Below are 22,541 nucleotides of genomic sequence, written 5' to 3'. Positions count from 1 at the left end.
ATGCAAATTTGTGATGACAGTACTTTTCATTTGAATGAGACTCCTCAGCATTCTAAATTCTTTCATGAAATTTGCCTTTTTAGCATTTTATAGTGTGTAAGGTGAAAGTTTATGCAGCAAATTACTTTTCCACTCAATCATCCAGACACAAGTTGTTCCAAGACACTGGTTTCAGCCTTTGCCGCATGTCAGCACTTTCCCTGTCGCCACCTTGGGTTCCTCATGTCCATTCATCTCATTTCTTTGCCCCTCCCTGCCTTTCCATTTTTGTTTTTGGCAAATGCTGGCCAAATTGATCATTCTCTGGAGTGCATTCCCCAGAGAAGTGTGTGTTTATGTTATAGGCCAGCGTGTTGCTCGGTGGAGCTACGGCCTCAGGGAATGGCTCTGTCCTCTGTTTGAAGGTAGAAGGGTGAGTAGGGAGGAAGTCTGAGGGTTCGTCCAGGTTCTGACCAGTAAGTCTGACCTTGTTTATGAACTTGAACTTTGTCTTACATTTTAAACCATTTCTAACTGGGACCCTCTAACTTGTCAGAGCAGTTGATAATAGTTGTTGTTGTTAGGCACCATCGAGTCAGTTCCAACTGATAGCCACCATATGCACAACAGAAGAAAACCCAGCGGGGCCTGTGCCACGGCATAAATCCATCTCCTTGAGGGCCTTCTTATCGCCGCCCCTCCACTTTCCCAAACACGATGTCCTTCTCCAGGGACTGGTCTCTCCTGACAACGTGTCCAAAGTATTTAGGACAAAGCCTTGCAAATCCTTGCCTCTGAGGAGCCCCCTGGCCATACTTCTTCTAAAGACAGATCAGTGTGTCCTGTTAGCAGCCCATGGTACTGTACAGTATTTTTCTTCAGCACAATTCAAACCCATTGATTCTTCTTCGGTCTTCCCTATTTAGTGTCCAACTTTCATATGCATATGAGCCAATCGAAAATCCCGTGGCTTGGCAGTAATAGCTGGGCACCAGTTAGTTCATCTGGTTTCCGACTAGAGGATAATTTGGGAAAGTGTCTTCATCTCACTATCAGCTAATGAAGCAGCCTTAATTCTATATTCTACCTGGATTTTTGAGGAGAGAAAACCAAAAGGGGAGAACATGCTCAGCACTTCTTAAACTGCAGGAAGAAAGTCAAAGCTCAAGTCGCAACATTGAAAGATTCCATGGGCAAAATACTGAGTGACGCAGGAAGCATCCAAGGAAGATGGGAAGAACGCACAGAGTCAGTGCACCGAAAGTAAGGAGTTGACATTCAAGCCTTTCCAGAGGTCGTACATGAGCTACGAAGGATGAAGGCCAGGTTAAACTGAAGGAGTTGGCTAAGAACAACGCTTTGGGAATTGATCAGCTGCCAATTCGAACATTTCAACAAGCTGACGAAGCACTTATACGCCTACGCTAACACATTGGGAAGACAACTACGTGGCCAACAGACTAGAAGAGATGGATATTTGTACCCATTCCGAAGGAAAACGATCCAATAAGATGTGCAAATTAGAGAACAGTGTCATTGCTACCACAGGCAAGTAGAATTTTCCTGAGCCGAACCCAACAAGGGCTGCAACAGTCCACTGACAGGGAGCAGCCGGAAGTTCATCCCGATTCAGAAAAGGATGTGGAACAAAAACTATCCCTGCTGATGTAAGGTGGATCTTGATATTTATTGGGTTGTATTGGCTGTGCACTTGAGTGTCAGTAACGAACTGTGGATACCCTTGAGAAGAAGGGGACTTCCAGAGCGCTGTATTGTGCTCCCTCGGAACATGTACATGTATCAAGGGACAGTTATGCGAGTGAAACAAGGGGATATTGCATGGTTTGCAATCAAGAAAGGCATGTATCGGGATTGTATCCCCTCACCACAGTTATTCAAGCTGTATGCTGAGCAGTTCACCAGAGAAGCTGGAATATATGAGGAAGAATGTGGCAACAAGATTGGAGGAAGGCTTATTAACAACCTGAGATATGCAGATGACACAGCTTTGCTTGCTGAAAGTGAGGAAACTTGAGGCACTTGCTGATGAAGATCAAGGATTGCAGCCTTCAGTATGGATTATGACTCAATGTAAAGAAAACCAAGATCCTCACAACTGGACCAATAGGTAATAACAGCACGATAGACAGAGAAAAGTTTGGAGTTGTCAAGGATTTTTTTCTAGCTAGGCTCCATAATCCATGCTCATGGAAGCAGCAGTGACGAGATCAAATGACACGTTGCATTGGGTAAAACTGCTGCACACGACCTCCTTGAAGTGCTGAAAAGCAAGGATGTCATCTGAGGACTCAGGGCTCAAGGTAGCCACGTCTCCGATGGGAGAACGCTGTGGCAGTCTCCCTCCATAGAGTTTGCAAGCTTGCAGACCTTGGAAGGCAGACTTGGAATCACTTGACAGCAGTGGGTTGTGTGAGGTAACACCTGTTCAGAATAGCAGGGTGATTGGGATCGGTTTCCCCTTCTGTATGGATTGTGATAATATGAGCCCCATAAAATGATTTTAAAAAAAACAATAGCTACAGTCGAGCGGGTCCTAGGGAACAGTGGGTGCACTTGAAGAAGACAAGGCAGACAGACGAGCAAGGCACAGGGGCTCGTCTCCTACGTTGGAATCAGAGTAAGAGAGTGAGTTTATTTAACAGCAAATTTATATCTTAGTGAGGCGTGCAGGCCTCCAGCAGCCACATACACGATGTTTGCTGAGCTCACTAGGGACCACACTATCATGGAAATCAAAAGCCATCAAAGCAGTTGACTGCACCTTGAGTGGGAAAAACAAAGAATATGGTTGCTTTTAAAGGTAAGTATTCTCCAAAACTGTTGAGAGAAAACACTCACTAACTACCGGTAACTAAGTAACTAAAGGTAGGTATTCTCCAGGTGCGTGCAGGAGACCTTTTTATCGTAGCCTTTTTTTATGGAGGCTATCGCAGGGACAGCTTCCCTTCTGGAGAATGTGTATTTGACATTCTGTCTCGGAACGGTGGCGATCTTGCTCTCACGCTAGAGCTGGTCTTCCAAGCCTGGGGGTCCGAGCGTAGAGATTAGGCTGCATACACTTAACACTCCCGCATCACTCCCTTCCAGGTCTTCCGTTTTCCACTCTGGACCATCCAATGACCTGCCCTTCAGTGGGAGCTAGAACAGGGGCAGAAGAGAAACTTTGAGAGAAAGCAATCTTTTTTATTTTTAGTCAAAATCTCAAAAAATAAGAGGAGGCTTTCCCAATCATAAGGAATAAGAATCAGAGGGTTTTATGATAGGGATCCATCTGAATCCAGTTCCACAAATTTGATGATTGACTCGGTTCTCACTTTCCCACTTCTCCATCTTTATCCCCAGCCACCCCATGCCCTCTCTTTCTCTAACTGCCCGAGCTTGGGACAGGGCTCATAAATTAAAGGGACCCTGCCCTTCATAGTGCCAAATAGGCAGACACCAGCCATACAATTGGGAGTCCTCTTACTGCTGACAGTAAGGGTCAGTTCACTACTTGTTCTTGTGAATGCCCGCCATAAACTTGGACTGCACCCGCACGACACTGTGGCGCTCTGGCCTGTAGGCTCCCGCTGCCACTGCTAGTTCAATGATTCTCTGATTCACACAACTTAGGGGGAGAGTATACCATGCTACAGATTTATGATTGCTCAAATGGACACATACGATGAGGTGCTATGGAAGTTTCATGTTCCAAGCTCCCCACCACCCTCCCCGAGAACAGATGTTCTTGCCCTCCATGAAGCTCTCGGGATCTTCCTGTTCTGGGCTTCGAATGGCCAGTCCTTGAGAGGCTGAATCATGCTTCCTGAGTTAAAATTGCTCTGGTGGTCTAGTGTGTTACAGATTGAATTGCTCACAGCAAGACCAGTTCAAATCCACCAGTTGGTCTGAGGAAGAAAGATGATACTTTCTACTTCCAGAAAGATTTATGACCTTAGAAACCCAAAGGGAGTGTTGTACTTAGTCCTACAAGGTTGTTATGAAGTCAGAATTGACTTGGTGCCAGTGGAGTATTTGGGGGGAACAGGGGGAGACTAGTTGATATTAGTCTCCCAGGTTGAGTCTTTTTCAAGGCACAAGGCTAGAGATGATCAGTGGTTTCTATCTGTTAACTACAATGTTATAAAGCCATCTGACCTTCAGCATTATTATTGCAGAGGCATTACATTGATTCCCTTCCCCTCAGCTCATTCTTGTTCATAAAACTGCCCACTCACGAGGGGACTGATAGAAGCAGTTCTTTTCTTCACTGGGTGAAGAGAAGTGATCCACAGCTATGTGGAAATCATAGAGAGAAAGGCAGGAAATTCTGAGAAGGTGGAAACCGGGTACACAGCCTAATGTCCTTCAAGTTAGAATATTTCAGCTTAAAGATTGTTTTTAAAGGCCTCTTCACTGTAGGCTCATAGTTCTGTGTCACTTGAGCACTTCCTTTTGCTTGACTAGAATTTTAATGCCTGACTGAAGTGTATTGTAGTTAGGCATTTGGCTGCTAATTGCAAGATTGGCGGTTCAAACCCACCAGCTGCTCCACAGGAGAAAGATGAGACTGTCTGCTCCCATCAAGGTTTTTAGTTTTGGAAACCTTACATGGGGTTACTATGTGTCTGAATGGGCTTGATGGCACTGGGGTTGGTTCTTTGATTTGTACTGGTGTACAGGAATCAGTGTGAGCTTCAAGGACCCTCTTATGGAGAAGCTAAACCTGGTTTCCTTACTCAGTTTTCTTTGAACAAGCCATAAAAGGGTGAAAAGGATTTATTTATTGAATCCTTCATTGAATTCCAAATACTGCGAATCTTTAGCGAGTTTTCCTTTGGAGCCATCCTTTTAAATGACCTGCATCCTATCGCCTGGTCCTTTTGCCCCTTTCCTATCCTTCTGGCCCATCTTAGTCCCTTTTTCCTGGCCACATTTTGCAAAAAGTGCACTCTTCGTAGTGTAAACTGTTAACATGTTGGCTTGCTTAACTGAAAGGCGGGAGGTTCAAGTCCATCCAGAGGCAACTTGAAGAAAGGCCTGACTTAACTACTTAAAAAAAAAGTCATTAAAAACCCTGTAGAGCACAGGTCTACTCTGATACATGTGTTATGGTTATGCCACGAGTTGGAGTTGACTCAGCAGGAATGGGTTAACTGGCACACGATTGAAGAGTCACCGTGATAGGGGCTCTTTTTGTGCTACCTGGCCCGGCTGTCCAAATGCAGCTGAGACTGATTGCCAATCGCCATGTTGTTGTTGTTGTGAGGGGCCATTGGGTTGGTTCCCACCCATAGTGACCGTTTGGACAACAGAACAAGATGCTGCCCTGTCCTGCTCCATCCTCACAGTGGATCTTATGCTGAGCCCATTGTTGCAGCCGCTGTGTCAGTCCAGCTCTTTGAGGGCCTTCCCCATTTCACTGCCCCTGAACTTTGCCAAGCATGATGTCCTCCAGGGACCGGTCTCTTTTGACAACATGCCCAAAGTATGTTAATGTAGCCACATGCCCAAAGCATGCGCACCACGCTTGGTTAGGAGATGCCATTGCTCTTATTCTGCCAACTTGTGGGACATGCATGACTTGTCTCTAAGAGCCATTTCACCTCCTATCCTCTGCTTAACTTAACCTTACTGTCCTTCATTTTACATTCTATTGTTGAAGTATAATCGATAGACATTCCACCAAGCATGCTAGCAATGTACACTTAGACATAGGCAGATTCCCTGAACCATCAGTGCAGTCATGATAAGGACCCATTCATCGCCTCTAGAAGGTTGTTCCTACCCTGGAAGTCTCTGCGTGTCGTTGGTACCAGTATTCTTCTGGATCTAGGAGGGACATGGGTCGAGAAACGTGCTTTGCTGCCTACTCTTGGTGCCTCTTTCTTGGTGGACAGTGGGTCCTTCCCTCTCTGCTTGTCTCTCTCTCCTTTTATCTCTTGTAAGAGGAAAATGGTGTTTCCACCCCCACTCTAGGGAAACTGCCCCCACTCATCAGAGCTGTGATGAGATGAAGGGTGTAATTTCCCACACTTGATCCTCATACAATGGATTAGCTGATCATAACAGATCAGACCGGGTGTGGGGGGTTGGGGGTGAAGGTGGGGGGTGGTCACTACATTACTGCCAGATTACATCATTGCATAACTACCAAACCATTGAGAAACATGGCCTAGCTACGTGGCCACATATTGTGGAGAGGCGCAATTGCACCCATGACAGGGCTTTTAATTTCTCACTGAGGAACCCAAAGCCTGTCATTCCTTGGATTCAGGGAATAGCCTTTTGGAGCTTTGCTCGTTAGCAGTTGAGATGGGATTAGAACTGGTCACTCTTGATTCCCAGGCTCCAGCTCTTTCTCCGCATGGAGTCAGGTTGCTTTGTGTACTTTTGTTCCTCACCATCTTCCGCTACCACTGAAGCCACTGTCCTCAACACTCTGGGTTATTGAAAGAGTGGTAGGAGCGGCATTGAAGGAGAGCGGTAGGGAAAAGGAAGTAAAAGGCTGTGTGTTCCATCGCCCTATCTGTCTAAGGCTGCCTGGTCATGCCAGACTGGTGGCAGGTGCCCTGGCATTTTCTGCAGGGTGATCTGCTTGGTCATTTATTAGTCAGCTACTCTCTCTAAGCTTCTCTGGCACCCACTGCCTCTTACGACACAGTGGGGCTCTGGTATGTCTGCTTCCTTTGCAGTCTTTGGTCAAGTGACATTTAATGTCACAATTGTTTACTTAAAAGTTTGAATGAGTACAAACCAGGCTTTCATTGCTTGATGAAAATGTAAAATACTTCCTAAAGTTTCTATTTTTTACTTGGCGAGCTATTTAATAAGGAATGGGAAGGATCCGTAATAATAATCCCTGTGCCTACACTAAAGCCCCTGGCATGATGTTCGATGTGGACGAAGAAATAACTGAAAGGAGGTAATCAAATTTGCTAAAATGTCGAATTGCTTAGTGAGTTATAAATTGGGCTACAAACCAGAAGGTCAGCATTTCGAACCCACTGGCCACACTGAGGGAGAACAATGAGGCTCTCTGATCCTGTGGAGGTTTAGAAACCCTGTAAGGGCTGTATAAATCAGAATGGGCTGGATGGCGGTGAGTTTGCTGTGGAGTTTGAATTCGGATCGCTAAGCTTTATGAACACTCAAGTGTTTTCATCCCGACAGGAGCCTTGGTGGCCTAGTGGTTACACTTGCTATTTGCAAGGTCAGCACTTCAAAACCATGAGCTGCTCTGCCGGAGAAAGATGGGGTTTTCTACTCCCATAAAGAGTTACTGCCTTGGAAACTCACAGGGCCAGTTCTCCTCTGTCCTATAGGGTTGCTTGCTATGAGTTGGCATGGACTGGACAGCCGTGACTGCTGTTCATGTGGTCATTTCTTGCCCAATTGGCTCAATAGTCCATCTGTTTCTTTTCACCTCCTGTGAATAATCTCTACTTTTACCTCAATTTGCTTCCCCCTGTGGGTCCCAATCTCTCTGAGTCGAGCATTCTCTCAAGGTACGTGCTTTGGAAGGTGGCAGGGGGAGGGGAGCAGTAGGAGAGGAGACGAGTGAAGATCGAACAGCCGCAGATGGGAGCTTTTTGTGCCTCTCTGCTTATGAGTCCCTTTGCCCCCTTATTCCCACAGGTCCTACGGTGACCCTGTCTGAAAGCCCAGAGCTGCTCGGCTTTCCCCTCGCCCACCTCTGCCCCCTCCCTTTGCTCACCGTCCTCCATATACACAATCCTTGTGCACACACGCTAGAAAGTCCATTTGAGCCTTTGTTAACTTAAAAAAAATGTAACCACCTAAATCTAAACAAATGCTTTTTATCATAGTTTGCTTTAACAGCAAAATTGAGGAAGTCCCCGAGTTTTCCAGTCGGAGTATTTGACTGCCGTCTGAAAGGTTGGAAGTCCAAGTCCACGCTGAGGTAGCTCGCAAGAAAGGGCTGGTTATGTCCTCCCTGACAACCAGCCTTGGAAATCCCTGTGGCACACACGTCTGTTCTAACGCCACATGCCCTGGCTTTGAGTTGACTTGATGGCAACTGGTTAAAAGGAGAGAAGATGATGTCTCCATCGTGGATTTTATAAAGAATGGTGGGAGTTAAGTTGCTTACAAACATAGAACATACTTGCCACCGTGAGACCTCTTGTTGTCGTTAATGCTTTGATTGTGATCAAAGGGGGAAAGAGACTGAACAGTTGGTAGACGCCTCATGGAATCCATACCCACTTAAGTAACAAAAAAATGAATAATTGATTCTTAGTTTGTGATGTTTAGAATTTAGAAAATTTCAGAGTTTCTTTTATATTTTTTGTCTAAATCAGCTGTTTATATTCATAGATCTTAGCAAAGATCGCCATGCTTTCCAAACAAGGAGATACCGCCTGGCTAGGATATTGGAGAGACCAGTTAAGAGTTGTTTCCATTTATGTAACTGTGGTTTGACACAATTAACAACAAATAAGAGCTCTGGCAAGCTGTGGCTTTTTCCTTTCTTTCCTATTTTGCAAAGTGATTTTTAAAATTGTCTTTGAATTTTAGGAAACAGATATTGATGACAGATATGGAGATTTGGATTCCAGAGCAGATTCTGATATCCCAGAAATCCCACCATCCTCAGATAGGACCCCTGAGATCCTCAAGAAAGCCCTGTCTGGTTTATCTTCAAGGTATGTTTGTGTGAAGAGTATCGTTGGGCGACAAGATAAGCTACGCTGCTACCTTACTTCATGTGATAAATTTGGAGGAGCTCACACAGAGACTTTTTCAGCACCTCATTTTTGTGGGGCACTATACTACGTACTTTCTTTCATGTCATCCGTATGGCCTTGTGAAGTGTGAAGCTTGTCTGACTGTCAGACTCTGAAACCTGAGGATCATTTACCATGTCAGGTTGTCTTTTCTGATATTGGAACATCCGATAAAGCAAATTTTATATCAACGTATGAATCTGACAATATTTCAGCACGTATCAATATCAATATATCCCTGTCTTTAATATGAAAGACTGATGTGTCTATTTTTTTCTGTCAAACTCCATAAGCTTTTTCCATTTCATATGTTGCCATCTATATTTGAGCTATATTTTAAAATGGATTAGATGGATTAAATATTTTTAAATGATTAAAACTACCTAATTTCACCCAATTTTATTTTGCCCCCAAGCATATACTCTTAACATTGTAGAGCGCCTGAAAGGTCGTCAGCCATCTGTCAAGTTGTCTGTCCCAATCCATTTCTTTTTGACCAGTGTGTGGGTCTATAGAAGTAGTCATCAGTTGATCAATTGTAACTCAACCCCTCAATGAAGTTGTTCTTTAGCCTTGAGTCTGCTTTAGTGGTTCTCATTCAAGGGGTGATTCCTTATCTCCTACCCCAAAGGGGGATATTTTGCCAACTCTGAAGACTGAGAAGCCCTGGTGATGGAGTGATTATGAGTTGGACTACTCTCTTCAAGGTCTACAGTTCAAAACCACCAGCTGCACTGTAGGAGAACGATGGGACTATCTACTCCCTTAATGAGTTTTGGATTCCCACAGGGCCAGTTCTGCCCTGTCCTATAGCATCTCTATGAGTCAGCATGGGCCCTATGGCAGTGAGTTGAGTTGGAGACTCTTTAGGTTGCCATACACGATTCGGGAGCTACTGGCATCTCGTGGCTAGAGGCCAACCTGCTGCAGAACATCAGCCAGCAGCCTGGAGATGTTCACAAGGGTGTGACTAGAGTAAAATATCTACAAAACCTTTGCCATAGAGTCAATTATACCTCAAGGTGACTCCATGCAGTTTAAAAATAGAACTATTCCACTCCTTGGAGTTGTTAGTGGCAATAATATTGTGGAAGATCTCCACGCCTTTCTGTGGTATCACTGTGGCTTAAACATGAACTGCCAAGCTGTGGTTAGTAGTCAAGTCTGGCTTGTTTGCATCACCTGGGTACCTGGAAAGCCTGGCAGCACCCCAGCCTAGCCTTGCAGGTGCTCATGTTCTCTGACAGCATTGTCCTTCTTTAGGAGGACTTTGAGCTTCCTGCACAAATGCCTCCAAAGGCTGGTAGATAGACTTCCCTAAAATCCTATTCTCCTAAAACCACGTAAGCTCTTGTTAAGCTTGGCGTCCTACTTTAAGTGAACTTGCTTACTAACCCAGGTTCTTAATGACTTCTGATGCTTATGCCCCTAGGACAATCATTTTTAAACATTCTGAGTTCTCAATATTATAAACAAAATGAAAAAGAGTGAATAGTTATTGTAACAATAAAACATTGTGCACTGTATAACTGATTGAATGATAAGTGTGTAACCACTAAAGATAATTATTTTTTGAAGTAAATGATTAATTTTACCCGTAAAGTGGGGGAGGGGGCATACCTAAGTTCTAGACCATTCGGGCCTTGGTTCATTAGGAGTACAATTCTCCTCTATCAATTGTGATTTCCTTTATTCAAACTACAAACCATGTGGTGGGATGGAACTTTGGTGGGATGATTTGGACTCCAAATTAAGACTTTCTCTAATGTAACCATTGTAGCATGGAAAAGGTAGTTGGGAGAATTTTAAAATCTGAGCCAGAATTCTCAGATTTTTGTAAAACCGTAAAACCCGTTTATACTGTTTTGAATTCAGTGCCTCTTCTTTGCACATTGATTTTAGGATATCATATCAATGAATAATATAAGTCAGTTCTACTTACATGATCCTTCCCCCCTCACATGTTTGAGATGAACTTGCTTGTCACTAAAGACTCCAAATCCATTTCAGTTTTATTTTTCCTCCTCTTTTTTTCTTCGTTTTTAGCCACTCAGACCAGAATTTAAGTCCAAGGTGGGTAAGGAATCTAGAGGGATTTTTAAAGTTACCAGGTGTTACTATGTGTGTTTTTCCTTTTGGTTTTTATCAAAGGTTGCTGTGTATAGTTACAGAGTCATCTCATCAAATGAAATCAGCAACAACATCCCATTAACACCCCATCACATAAATGTGGGTCTCTTTATTCCCTGTCCCATCCTCCCTCCCTCCCTCCCTCCCTCCCTCCCTCCTCAGTTTCCTATCCCTCCCCACTCCCTGTTCCCAAACTGTAGCTGACCTCCTCATAGTCATCAGTCTTATCTCAGTTTTTTACGTGCCTCGCGCTTTGCATTAAATATTCATGGGGGATTTAAGACAGTTATCAAAATTAAGAGTCGAGATAAAGCCTTGATCTTATTGGGAAAAAGGAACTTTTTCTGGAAGGGAAAATAATTATTTAATGAAAGAAAACCAGATAGACGCCGTTCCTTAAAGACCCGGGTGTGTTTTTTGCTTGTTAAATATTTTATTGTGAATTCGGCAATGATCTATAGAGCAGATCAGTTGTACATCGAACACATTTTGTTTCAGGTCCCCCGTTGTAGTCCTTCATTGTATCATCACTTAGCTCACTTCCTCCCCGTTTCCATTCTTACTCTTCTTAACCCTCTGAACTTCTTCATCCTTGGGTCATGCTCCCCTTTTGATCTGAAATAGCTGAGTCCTCTAACACAGGGATGCGTTTGCTTCCAGACCTGATGGGTGACTAGCGGGTCCCAGGGTCCCAGCAGTCTCTCTCTGACCATTCAGGTCCTTCTGGTTTCAGGCTGGTAGAGACAAAATTGTGCGGTCCATTAGTCCACTGGACCAGTGGTTGCTATATGTCTTTTTTTTTTTTTTATATCACTCTTCTTTCCTCTGGACACAGAGAGACCCATAGTTGCATGGCTATTCATGAACTTTGAAGACCTCAGTTGCTACTCACAAAAGTAGGATGTAAAACATTGTCTTTATGAAGTGTTAAGCCAATTGACCTTGGTGTCTGATTTGGGGGGTTTGAATGGAGTGTTTAGATGGTACTGCAAAAATAGGCTCTTTGTTTATAATGTCCGATTCTAAGCAGCTGCAATTTTCTGAAACTCAAAGTCAAGCATCTAGCATTCGAGGTACCTGGACATTGGCAACACCCACCTAAGCAATGTTTGCTGACAATTAAACCATATATACTCAAGTATAAGCCTACCTGAGTATCAGCCAAGGTACCTAATTTTACCACAAAAGCTGCATATAAAATATGCTGAAAAACTCAGCTTGTACATGAGTATATGCAGTAAGTATTCTGCCCTAGAAAAAGCCCTTGATAATTCTCAGTCTATCAGTTATAATTCACAGAATCTGAGAATTGCTATCAGGAGCCTGGGTTACATATCTTTCTTTATCTCTGACCAGCTTGATGATCTAGTCCCAATTCACAACCCATTCATTAGTAACTGAACCTACATGGGACCATTCGGCTCACACACTTTTCACTCTACCTCCATTTCAGTTCAGCCTTCAAGGTTACAAGCTCATGAGAAACTCACAAGTATACATAATTTGGCAGTTGAAGAAAGTTGTATAAGTACAATGTGATCACCTGTTGAAAATTCTTTAAAGTGTTTAGACTTTCATGAAAACCTGGGATCCAGGTAGAAGAGCTGGACTTCCTGCCCTGGGCATTTCAGAGTCTGAGTACAAGAATAATGTGATAATCACAAAACAAAATGTACATGACTTGTTAGCTGGAAAACCAATTTCCTTTGTAAACTTTCACTCAAATTGAAAGGAAAAAGTGTTTCTTTTTTTCGTTATCATTTTATTGGGGGTTCATACAACTGTTATCATAATACATATATCCCTCTATTGTGTCAAGCACATTTGTATATTTGTTACCATCATCATTCTCAAAACATTTGCTTTCTACTTGAGCCCTTGGTATCAGCTTCTAATTTCTCCCTCTATCTCTACTCCCCCCCTTCCTCATGAACCCTTGATAATTTATAAATTATTGTTATTATTTTGTCATATCTTACATTGTCTGACATCTCCCTTCACCCACTTTTATGTTGTCCATCCTCCAAGGAGGAGGTTATGTGTAGATCCTTGTAATCGGTTCCCCCTTTCCACCCAGTTTCCCTTCAGCCTCCAGCTATCGCCACTCTCACCACTGGTCCTGAAAGGATCATTTATCTTGGATAAGGAAAAGTTTATAAAGATGGAATGACACGAGGAAAAAAAATATTGGGGAAAGAGTAGTTTGCATTATATGATGTGGGAGAATGATGGAAAGCATACAATATAGCATATATATATATAAAATGTATTATTCATTTGATAAATGAAGAATATTCTTATAAGAAGGTAGTGAGTGTTTAGAGCAGTGAAAATGTGTTACTCTGTTTTGAATCAGAATCTCTTATGACATGACTTGAATGCAATTCTTTGAATTCATAAATATTAGAAAAGTGTTGGGGGCAGGGGGAGCCTTTTGTATGTGAGTACAGTGTAAAATCCAGGGCAGAGTAAATTTCAAGATAGGAACAAGGAAGGCGATGTGGATCCAGGAGTCATCATCCAGGTATATAGGTCCTTTTAATCATTCTGGGTTGTTCATACAGTGGCCTCCTGTGTTGTCTACAGCATGTCCACATAGAAGGAAATAATACTGGGCAGTATTTGTATAGCACATGGTGGGTGAAGGGTGAAGCTTCTAGAGAGGGAGATAGTTGGGCTACCCAGGCCATTACTTAATGCCTAAGAGAGAAATTCTCAGCATTCCCAGAATCCATAGAACACGCCAGCATGGAAACAAAGTAACCAGCAAAGTAACAGAGGTTGAGAATAAGTAATTCCCTGCCCTGAACACTGCCACTAATCCAGGAGGGCAGCCAGCATACGCTGAGCAACCAGGGGAAGCAGCATCATTAGACCTGACCTAATTCTCAGTGACCGACCTCTTAGAGCCCATGCGCCTGCTTCTTTTTCATGTCACAGAATCGCTGTGCCCCCCAGTATGAGTTCTGTACTGTCTCGTCCTTAACCTTTGAAATGCAAAAGACACTGTAAAACTTCACTCAAAAATGATTTTAGTGATGATTGCACTGCTTTTTTTCCGAATGTTTAAGCCACTGAACTGTATGATATGTGAATTATATGAGAGTAGAACTGACTGTTTCAGGGAGCTTTAGTAGAACCATTTCTGTTTGTTTGCTTAATCTGTTTTCCTAACAGCTCTGGTAGGTAGCTTAGTGATCACGCATTGTGTGGCTAACTGTGAGGTCAGCAGTTTGAAACCACCAGCTGTTCCCAGGGAGAAAATTAGGATTTTCTGCACCCATAAAGCCTCAGAAACCTGTAGGGGCAGCTCTATCCTGCCCTATGGGATCACTTTGAGCCTGAGCTTTGAGTTTGCATGTCCTACCAGAATGATCATTAACTTTCTGGATGCTTTTTTGCACCTGTTTTGTCCTTCCACTCCGTGTGAAGGAGTGTATGACTGTCATATTTACATCAAGCACTTAACTCTATAACCTCAGGGTTCATTCCCATTCTTAAGCTTTAGAAAATCTTTTCTTGTTGAGGGGACACCAAGGCCACTTGGCATACCATAATTCACAAAGACAGTGTCCCATATTTGACCTCGGGGAGTAGCCAACTTGAACCTTAAAAGTCTATGACTGGCCCTCTAAGGTGCAACCGCTGGGCCCTTCTCATGTAGAAAGAGTGAAAAAAATTGAAAGACAAATGGAAAGACACATTTGAGTCTAGTGGACTAACGGACCACACAAATATCAGTCTCCCCAACCCTGAGACCAGATGAACTAGATGGTGCCCCGTTACCACGACCAACTTCTCTGCACAGGTCACACAACAAGGTCAAAGATAGAGTAGAATAAAAATGTTCAGTAAATCTCAAAACCATAAAGGAGACCAGATGTACTCCTCAGATAGAGACTGGTGGAACCCTCAAGACTATGACCAGTTAGTCGTCTTTCAGGTCTGGAACTGAACTCACCCCAGTGGCTCGGTTTTTACCCAAACAATGCATAGGTTTTTTAGTGAAACAGTAAGACTTCAGAGGTAAGCATACCTTAGAATAATCAACCATTTGACATCAACAAGGCAGAACTTAACCAAGGACAAGTTCAGAAGGTGTAGTAATCTGCATACTTTAAAGAAACAAATTCATAGAAACTCATGTATAAGAGATAATTTTCCTTCAAGACCAGGGGTGTGAGGGGCGATACTGGGAGAGTATAGGGTGAGTGGGTTGGAAAGGGGGAACTGATTACAAGGATCCACATGTGACCTCCTCCCTGGGAGATGGACGGCAGAGAAGGGGGTGAAGGGAGATTCCAGATAGGGCAAGATATGACAAAATAACAATCTATAAATTATCAAGGGCTCATGAGGAAGGGGAGAGTGGGGAGGGAGGGGGAAAAAAAGAGGACCTGATACAAAGGGCTTAAGTGGAGAGCAAATGCTTTGAAAATGATTAGAACAAAGACTGTACAGATGTGCTTTATACAATTGATGTATGTATATGTATGGATTGTGATAAGAGTTGTATGAGCCCCTAATAAAATGTTTAAAAAAGAGAGAATTTTATATAAAGGTTAAGTGTGTATCAAGAAAACATCCCAACCTAGTGCTGCCCAAGCCCACAAGTCCAACATTAACCCAAGTCCTCCTCCATCTCACAAAACATACACTATGACACCAACTGCAGGAGGAAAGCCGAATCAGTGGATGTGTAAGCATCTCAGCACTGGCAGGGGTCTCCACACGGGTGCTCTAGCATCCAGGGCTGCATCCGGGTAGGTGCATGTGGCTTCTCCTCAGGGATGTCTTGCAGGAAGTGAGCCTTGCCAGCTGAAGCAGGGAACTGCTAAGGAAGCTTTACCCTGGTCTGACCATCAAGACCCAAGAACTCGAAAGGCGAGGCTCCCTGAGCCATTATCTCTCCACCTTTCAATTAACCCCACATGTGTTTATCGGCCAGGTTGGCACAATAAACTAACTACCTCAGCAGGGTTAGAAGAGGAAGCATGGGGAAAACTTTTTTTTTATTTGTGTGTGTGTGTGTGTGTAATTAGCTTGCCAAGTGTGAATTTTTTTTTTCTTAATTTATTATTTTATAAAGTGAAATAGAGACATCTCCAACACAGTAGGGAAAATTCATGCATCTGAAAGTACATTTAAAAAGCTCTAAGAATACTGACTAACTTTATCATCCTTGTCTTTTAGGTGGAAAAACTGGTGGATTCGTGGAATTCTGACTCTGACTATGATCTCGTTGTTTTTCCTAATCATCTATATGGGATCCTTTATGCTGATGCTGCTTGTAAGTCTGTTTTTGACTTTTTCTAAGTGTCTCTGGCCTTATTTTCCAGCATGCATATACGGTTGAATTCATTTGAGTAACACAAAAAAGAAGGTAAATCAAGACTTGATAACTATTTCATTTATATACCTTCTGGTTCATGAAATGTTCTGGGCTAATCTTTTCTACTTACAAAATAGTCCTTTAAATTGTTTAGTCTTCAGATTCTGAATATTCATAATTGATGCACATCTTTTATGTGTCAGTTGTTTTGTCAAGCATTAGTTGTAGCAGGAAAATACACACACAGGTTCAACATATGTGTGACTATTAGCTAGATCCCTGACCCAAGGGATTCCATCTCATTGGCAGAGGCATGCAGTAACCGCTTGAATAAATATGATGGTAAACTAGTGGAATTAGTATTACAATAGTACTAATTAGGAAAGCTCCATTAAAAAAACAACGCGGTGGGCAAGGACGTGATCCAATCTGGAGGAAAGATCAGAACGGACTTTCAGAAAAGGTGCCGCCTAAGCTGAGTGCTGAAAAGGGGAATGAGCAGGAGAAGGCCTTTTCTTTCTTTTTTTTGTTTAGAGAAGGCCTTTTCAAGTGGGTGCATCATGCAGGGGTGGGGCGTGACTCACTGCCTTCAAGCCGATGCCCACTCCGTGAGATAGAGGGCAGGGAAAAACTGAATACAGCATTTATAACCACAAGGTCAGCCAGCTGCTCCCTGGGAGAAATTTGGCCTTTCTACCACTGTGAAGAGTTGCAGTCTCTGACCCTCACAGAGGCAGTTCTATCCTGTCTTATAGGGTCACTGTGAGTCAGCACTGACTCAGTGTCAGGGAGTTTTTCAGTGAGTGGGAAATATATGACCACAAAGTGCATTGTGAAATGTTTACGAATCAATGTAAATATTAAGAAATGCATGTTAATATTTTATCTTGCTTTCAGGTTCTGGGCATCCAAGTGAAATGCTTCCATGAGATTATCACTATAGGATAATCTTGGCCAATCTTGTCAGAAAAAGGCAGATAACCATGGAGGGAGAGTTTTTGAACCCAGAAAAGTAACTAGGAATCATATCCTGGAGGGCCTTGCAATACTATGGGGGGAAGTTTAGTTGGAAAGCATTGAACATAGTGGGGACTAATTGTGTTGCTGCTCCTTTTCAAAGACATGCTGACCTCACCTGGTTTGGTGGGCTCTCTGGTAAATATGTTGTTAATATGTTTCTTAAAACTAAACTCTTTGGTGGGATAACTCAGATAAGACCTGATGGATGAAGACTGTTTGGGGACCATTTAGATCAAACCACCCAAGCAAACCCACTGGTATGAAGTCAGTTCCAACTAGATTTCCAAGACCATAAATCTCTTAAGCTAGCAGACGGCCTCATGTTTCTCCCAGAGAGCTGCTTTGGGGTTTGAACTGCTGACCTTGTAGTTAGTGGCCCAGTGAGTAACCCGGTATGGCACCGGGCAACATTCTTTTTAACCACTTATTTGGCTAAAAATTCCTCCTCCTCTGTGACTAGCTCATGGTAAGCATTTCAATTATTAGTTGCTAATTTTAAGGCTCTTAACACATGAATTATATCAACAGAGTCCTACTAATTTGTGTTCTTGTCAGTATTCATAACATGGTTAATAAGTTTCTGTGTAATCACTGAGCTCTGGAAAATACATTTGAAGGATTACCACTTTAGTATTTTGATTCTCCTGTTGTCTGTTTTCCCAGAAGTTTTATACACTTTTTGAAAGCTATAATTGATGATCATTTAAGCATATACAGGTGCTATTAAAGTACATATTCTTCTTCCCTGCATTGTGAAATGTTACCTATAGTGCTAATACTGGTTCCCAAGCAAGTTTCTCAAGAAATTGCGTTAGTACATTTCAAAAGCCCCTTTGATCCTATAAATAGTATGTTTGTTATTTCATTGAAGCATCTAGCATTTTTCCATTCTGTGGTTATTTTTATAGAAAACAAAACAGTCTTTGATTTATAAATAAAGTTTATGTGAAGGACAATATTTAAATGTCCTTGATCTTAAACGTTCTATTTACAGTAGCTTCATGGAATATATTGTCATGTGCCTGAGGAGCCCCATTTATCTTTTTAAAGTACTTGATTCACCGGACAATTTGGATCATTAATGAAAGAAGGAATACCTTGAGTTAGTAGGCTTGGGAAAGCTAGTTGATAGAAATCTTGATTCATTCAAGAGAATCCCAGGAGCAGGGGAAGCAGAAAACCGATAACAGTATAACCAGTGGGGATTAGTGAGGTGAGAGCACAGTGTGAAAACTGTAGCACGTATCACTGAATAATTTGTATATAAATGATTAAATGTAAACCTAATTTGTTACATAAACTTCTACCTTGTGTGTAATAAAATGTTATTTTAAAAAATGAGACAGAAAGCACAAAATTCCAAATTATACCCTCGGACGGGGTTTGGCTAATTTTTTTTTCTGTAAAGAACAGTTAGTAAATATTGTAAATTTTTGAGGGGGATATATATATATATATGTCACATATTCTTTACTTTAAAATTTTAAAGCATTTTAATAAAATATAAAGTCCAGTTTTAACTCAACAACTGTATGAAACCAGGTTCTTAGGTATATCCTCTACAGGCTTTAAGTGCTAGTCTGCTATAGTCACCAAGATTTGGACCCCTTAGTTCATGGCAATGAGTGTTCAATATGTTGTTTGTTCTTTGAGTGTTGGAATTGACTAAAGCTAAACACTGGATACAACGTCGTATCTTTAGAAGTGGCCTTCACCTTGTAGGTGTTTGAAGGACTACTGAATACAGCATTTATAACCACAAGGTCAGCCAGCTCAAAACTACCAGCTGCTCCCTGGGAGAAATTTGGGCTTTCTACCACTGTGAAGAGTTGCAGTCTCTGACCCTCACAGAGGCAGTTCTGCCCTGTCTTAGAGGGTCACTGTGAGTAAGCACCGACTCAGTGGCAGGGAGTTTTTCAGTGAGTGGGAAATATATGACCACAAAGTGCATTGCGAAATGTTTATGAATCAATGTAAATATTAAGAAATGCATGTTAATATTTTATCTTGCTTTCAGGTTCTGGGCATCCAAGTGAAATGCTTCCATGAGATTATCACTATAGGGTATAGAGTCTATCGTTCTTATGACCTGCCGTGGTTTAGAACGCTGAGCTGGTAAGGCGTTTACGACTTCTTCACATGTCTGACCTTTGTTCAAAATCTGCATAGCAAGGATCATGGCTAGTCAATACCCACTTAACTGAACTTACGTATCGATTTTGGGAAAGGTGAATGACGTGAATGTAATTGAAATTTGAAAAAAAGAAAATCACTTTTAGGCCAGCTACTCCAACGTAACTACTTTCCTATCTCGGTTTTATTCTAATTTGTTACATATACAACTTTTTTTGTCCTTTTAAAAAACATTACACACATTTTTATATCTATTATAATTTTCACCATATTTAATTCTGCAAAATGAAACAAGTGTCTGTTTATATGGGCTTTATTTTCCCCTCAGCTGAAATGAACTGCCTTAAATATTGTGTGATATTGTGTAAATACCCACATAACTCTTAGCTATCAAGATCCTGAAAAGAAAACAAACATGTGAATTCACATTTAACCTGATTGGTCATGCCTTTTAATGTAGTCGTTTGACTCATACTAACCAGAAGAGCCAATATAATGTTAAAACGGACGTATCTCCTGTGGTAGTTTAAAAAGTTAAAAAGAATTCCCCTTTATTTTGGTAATTGTATCGCATCATGTAGATTTTAATTTTTGATGAAGACATCTTTCTAAAACAAAATAACAGCATGTAAGTTATTATGATAAATGTACAAGTGACATATTGTATAAAGAGTGAGCTTCTAACAAGTTTCTTTATGGGTGGCATGTTAAGTAGATAGAGTAACTAGAAAACAGTCAGATGCTAGGCCATGCAGGATCAATGCTAAGTGGAGGGGGGGAAGAAGGATGGGCTCCAGTCACTCTAGGGTCTCTTGGAGGAGGTGGGATACAAGTTGGCATTTGCATACCAGAGTGTTCTATTTGACTCTGGAGATGTGAGGCACAGATGCACGTAGTACAGGTGGGGAGCTACCCTTGGTCCTCTTGAGTAGAAGGATTTTAATGAGGGACACTGAGCAAGCGTTTGGTCTGTGAAGTAGAAGGGTCTTGATCGACTTAGAGAAGAGTGGGAAGTGGCTGTGGTCAATGGGCATGTGGGTCATTGCCCTTTACTTTAGAAATACCAGTCTCTTGTCAAGTAGATCACAACTCAAATAGTTAAAAACAAACCGTTGTTTTTCAATTTCAGGTACTTTCTGCTGTGTGTAAACTACTTTTTCTATGGAGAGACTGTAGCCGATTATTTTGCTACATTTGTTCAAAGAGAAGAGCAACTTCAGTTCCTCATTCGCTACCATAGATTTATATCATTTGCCCTTTATCTAGCAGGTAAACTAAGCAAACTATTCTGTACCCATACGTAACTAATATCTTTTCCATGGTTATTTTATTTACATTATTTACTGAAATCTACAGAAGCCTTTGTTGTGACGTGCTATCCCCAGCTCTCTCTTTACATTTGCCCCTACTTCTTAAGCTACCTTGTTCATCGTGATTTCACACAGCGCCTACTCCCTACTGCTGCTTGGTTAATAATCACTGCGTATATTTGAAAGTCTCCTTGAAAATTGTGGTCAATAAACTTTCAAATATATTTGCCGATATACTGTTTCCATTCACCCTCCTTCCCTATATTTACCGATTTACTGTTTCCATTCATGCTTCTTCCCTATCTACTCCTGCCGTCCCAGGTTTCTGTGGGAACAGATGCCATCCTTTAGACTTCCTGCAATTGGTTGTGCTAAGGAGCGTAATTCCCTGATGCCATTGTTCACCCCTTAGGACTGGCTGATGTTTGGCTGTCAGTTGGTATGGGAGTGAGTTCAGTTCTGTACTTGAAGTGTAAACCAAAGCTGTAGTCTCAGGGATCCCGCCAAGATGTCAGACCAGTAAACTTGGTCTCTTTTATTCTTTTGAATTTTGGTCTGTGTTTTTAAGGGTTTTTAAGGTGCTTTTGTGAAGCCAGATTGCTGATGTGAATCTTGACTCTACCACTGGCAAACATTAGGAACTCGAGTTTATCTGCCTCCATTTGTAAAGTGAATGTAATAGTAGCACCCACCTCACAGAATTGCAAAGGATTTAATACACACAAAGCACTTAGATCTGTGGTTGGCGTTATTTAGATAACATGTTATCATTAACTTGTACTTCTAAAGGTGGGAATGAAATTCACTTTGACTTTTCACTGTAGCTCTCAATAGTCCTCATAGTGGCTTAAGCGGTTTCTCAATATAGAGGTTTTTGCCTTGTTAGGCGAGTTTTAGTAACTGAATACATATGAATGATTCTATATCCCATTTCTCATTGGACTTACAGCGTGCAGAGTAAGTCTGGCATTTTGTGCCATAAAATGATGTTCTCTATGTTAGTTCTTCTGCTTCAGTAAAGGCTCCTTTAGACCCTGAACTTTACATTGTTTCTTCCTCGAGACAGCCACAAGTGAAATGACAATCTGAAATGACAGGGTTGTGATGTGCCCGTGAGCCTGTTCCGCTCATAGCAACCCTGTGTGCAGCAGAAGGGAGTACGGCCTGGTCGTGTGCCATCCTCACAGTGGTTCTTATGTTTGAGTCCATTGTTACAGCCACTGTGGCCGTCTGTCTCGTCAAGGACTTACCTCTTACTCACTGCCCCTCTACTTTGTCAATCGTGGTAACATTCTTCATGGGCTGATCTCTCCTGAGAACATGCCCAGAGTATGGACATGTCCTAGATAGAATGTTGCCATCCTTGCCTCTAAGGTACATTCTGATAATACTTATTCCAAGACAGATTGCTTGTTCTTTTAGGATTCCGTGGTACGTTGAAAATTCTTTTCCAGCACCAAAATTCGAACGCACTAATTCTTCTTCAGTCTTCCTTATTTAGTGTCTAACTTGCACATGCATATGAGACAATGAAAGATGGTATGGCTTGGGCCAGGTGCACCTTAGTCCTCAAAGTAACATCTTTGCTTTTCAGTTACTCTAAAACAGGTTGTGTAGCAGAGTCCCCTAGTGCAATGTACCCTTTGATATCTTGACTGCTGCTACCGCGAGCTTTGGTTGTGGATCCAAGTAAGACTCGTTCCTGAGGCTGTAAATCTTTCCAGGAGCAGACTGCCTCATGTTGTCCATCGAAGTGGCTGATGAATGTGAACTGCTGAGCTTGTAGTTAACAGTCCAATGCTTACTTCACTGTGCCACCAGGGCTCCTTATTCTGACTTATAAAACAAACAAAAAGCCAACCCCACTGTCATTGAGTCAATTCTAAT

General features: G+C 42.1%; 1 protein-coding gene across 1 annotated transcript in view; it reads left to right on the top strand.

Moving 5' to 3' along the window:
- CDS1 (CDP-diacylglycerol synthase 1) overlaps positions 1 to 22,541 on the top strand; it is a 71,831-nt gene that overhangs the window by 16,016 nt on the left and 33,274 nt on the right. Inside the window, exons 2-5 of the mRNA XM_075544899.1 lie at positions 8,521 to 8,648; positions 16,053 to 16,149; positions 19,229 to 19,326; positions 20,474 to 20,613. Coding sequence (XP_075401014.1) covers positions 8,521 to 8,648; positions 16,053 to 16,149; positions 19,229 to 19,326; positions 20,474 to 20,613 — 463 coding nt within the window. The remainder of the gene's footprint in view (positions 1 to 8,520; positions 8,649 to 16,052; positions 16,150 to 19,228; positions 19,327 to 20,473; positions 20,614 to 22,541) is intronic.

This window comes from Tenrec ecaudatus, chromosome 3 (assembly GCF_050624435.1).
Source record: "Tenrec ecaudatus isolate mTenEca1 chromosome 3, mTenEca1.hap1, whole genome shotgun sequence".
In the NCBI taxonomy this organism is placed as follows: Eukaryota; Metazoa; Chordata; class Mammalia; order Afrosoricida; family Tenrecidae; genus Tenrec; species Tenrec ecaudatus.
Note: the sequence above shows the minus strand (reverse complement) of the source record. Positions and strands in the feature narration are given on the sequence as shown.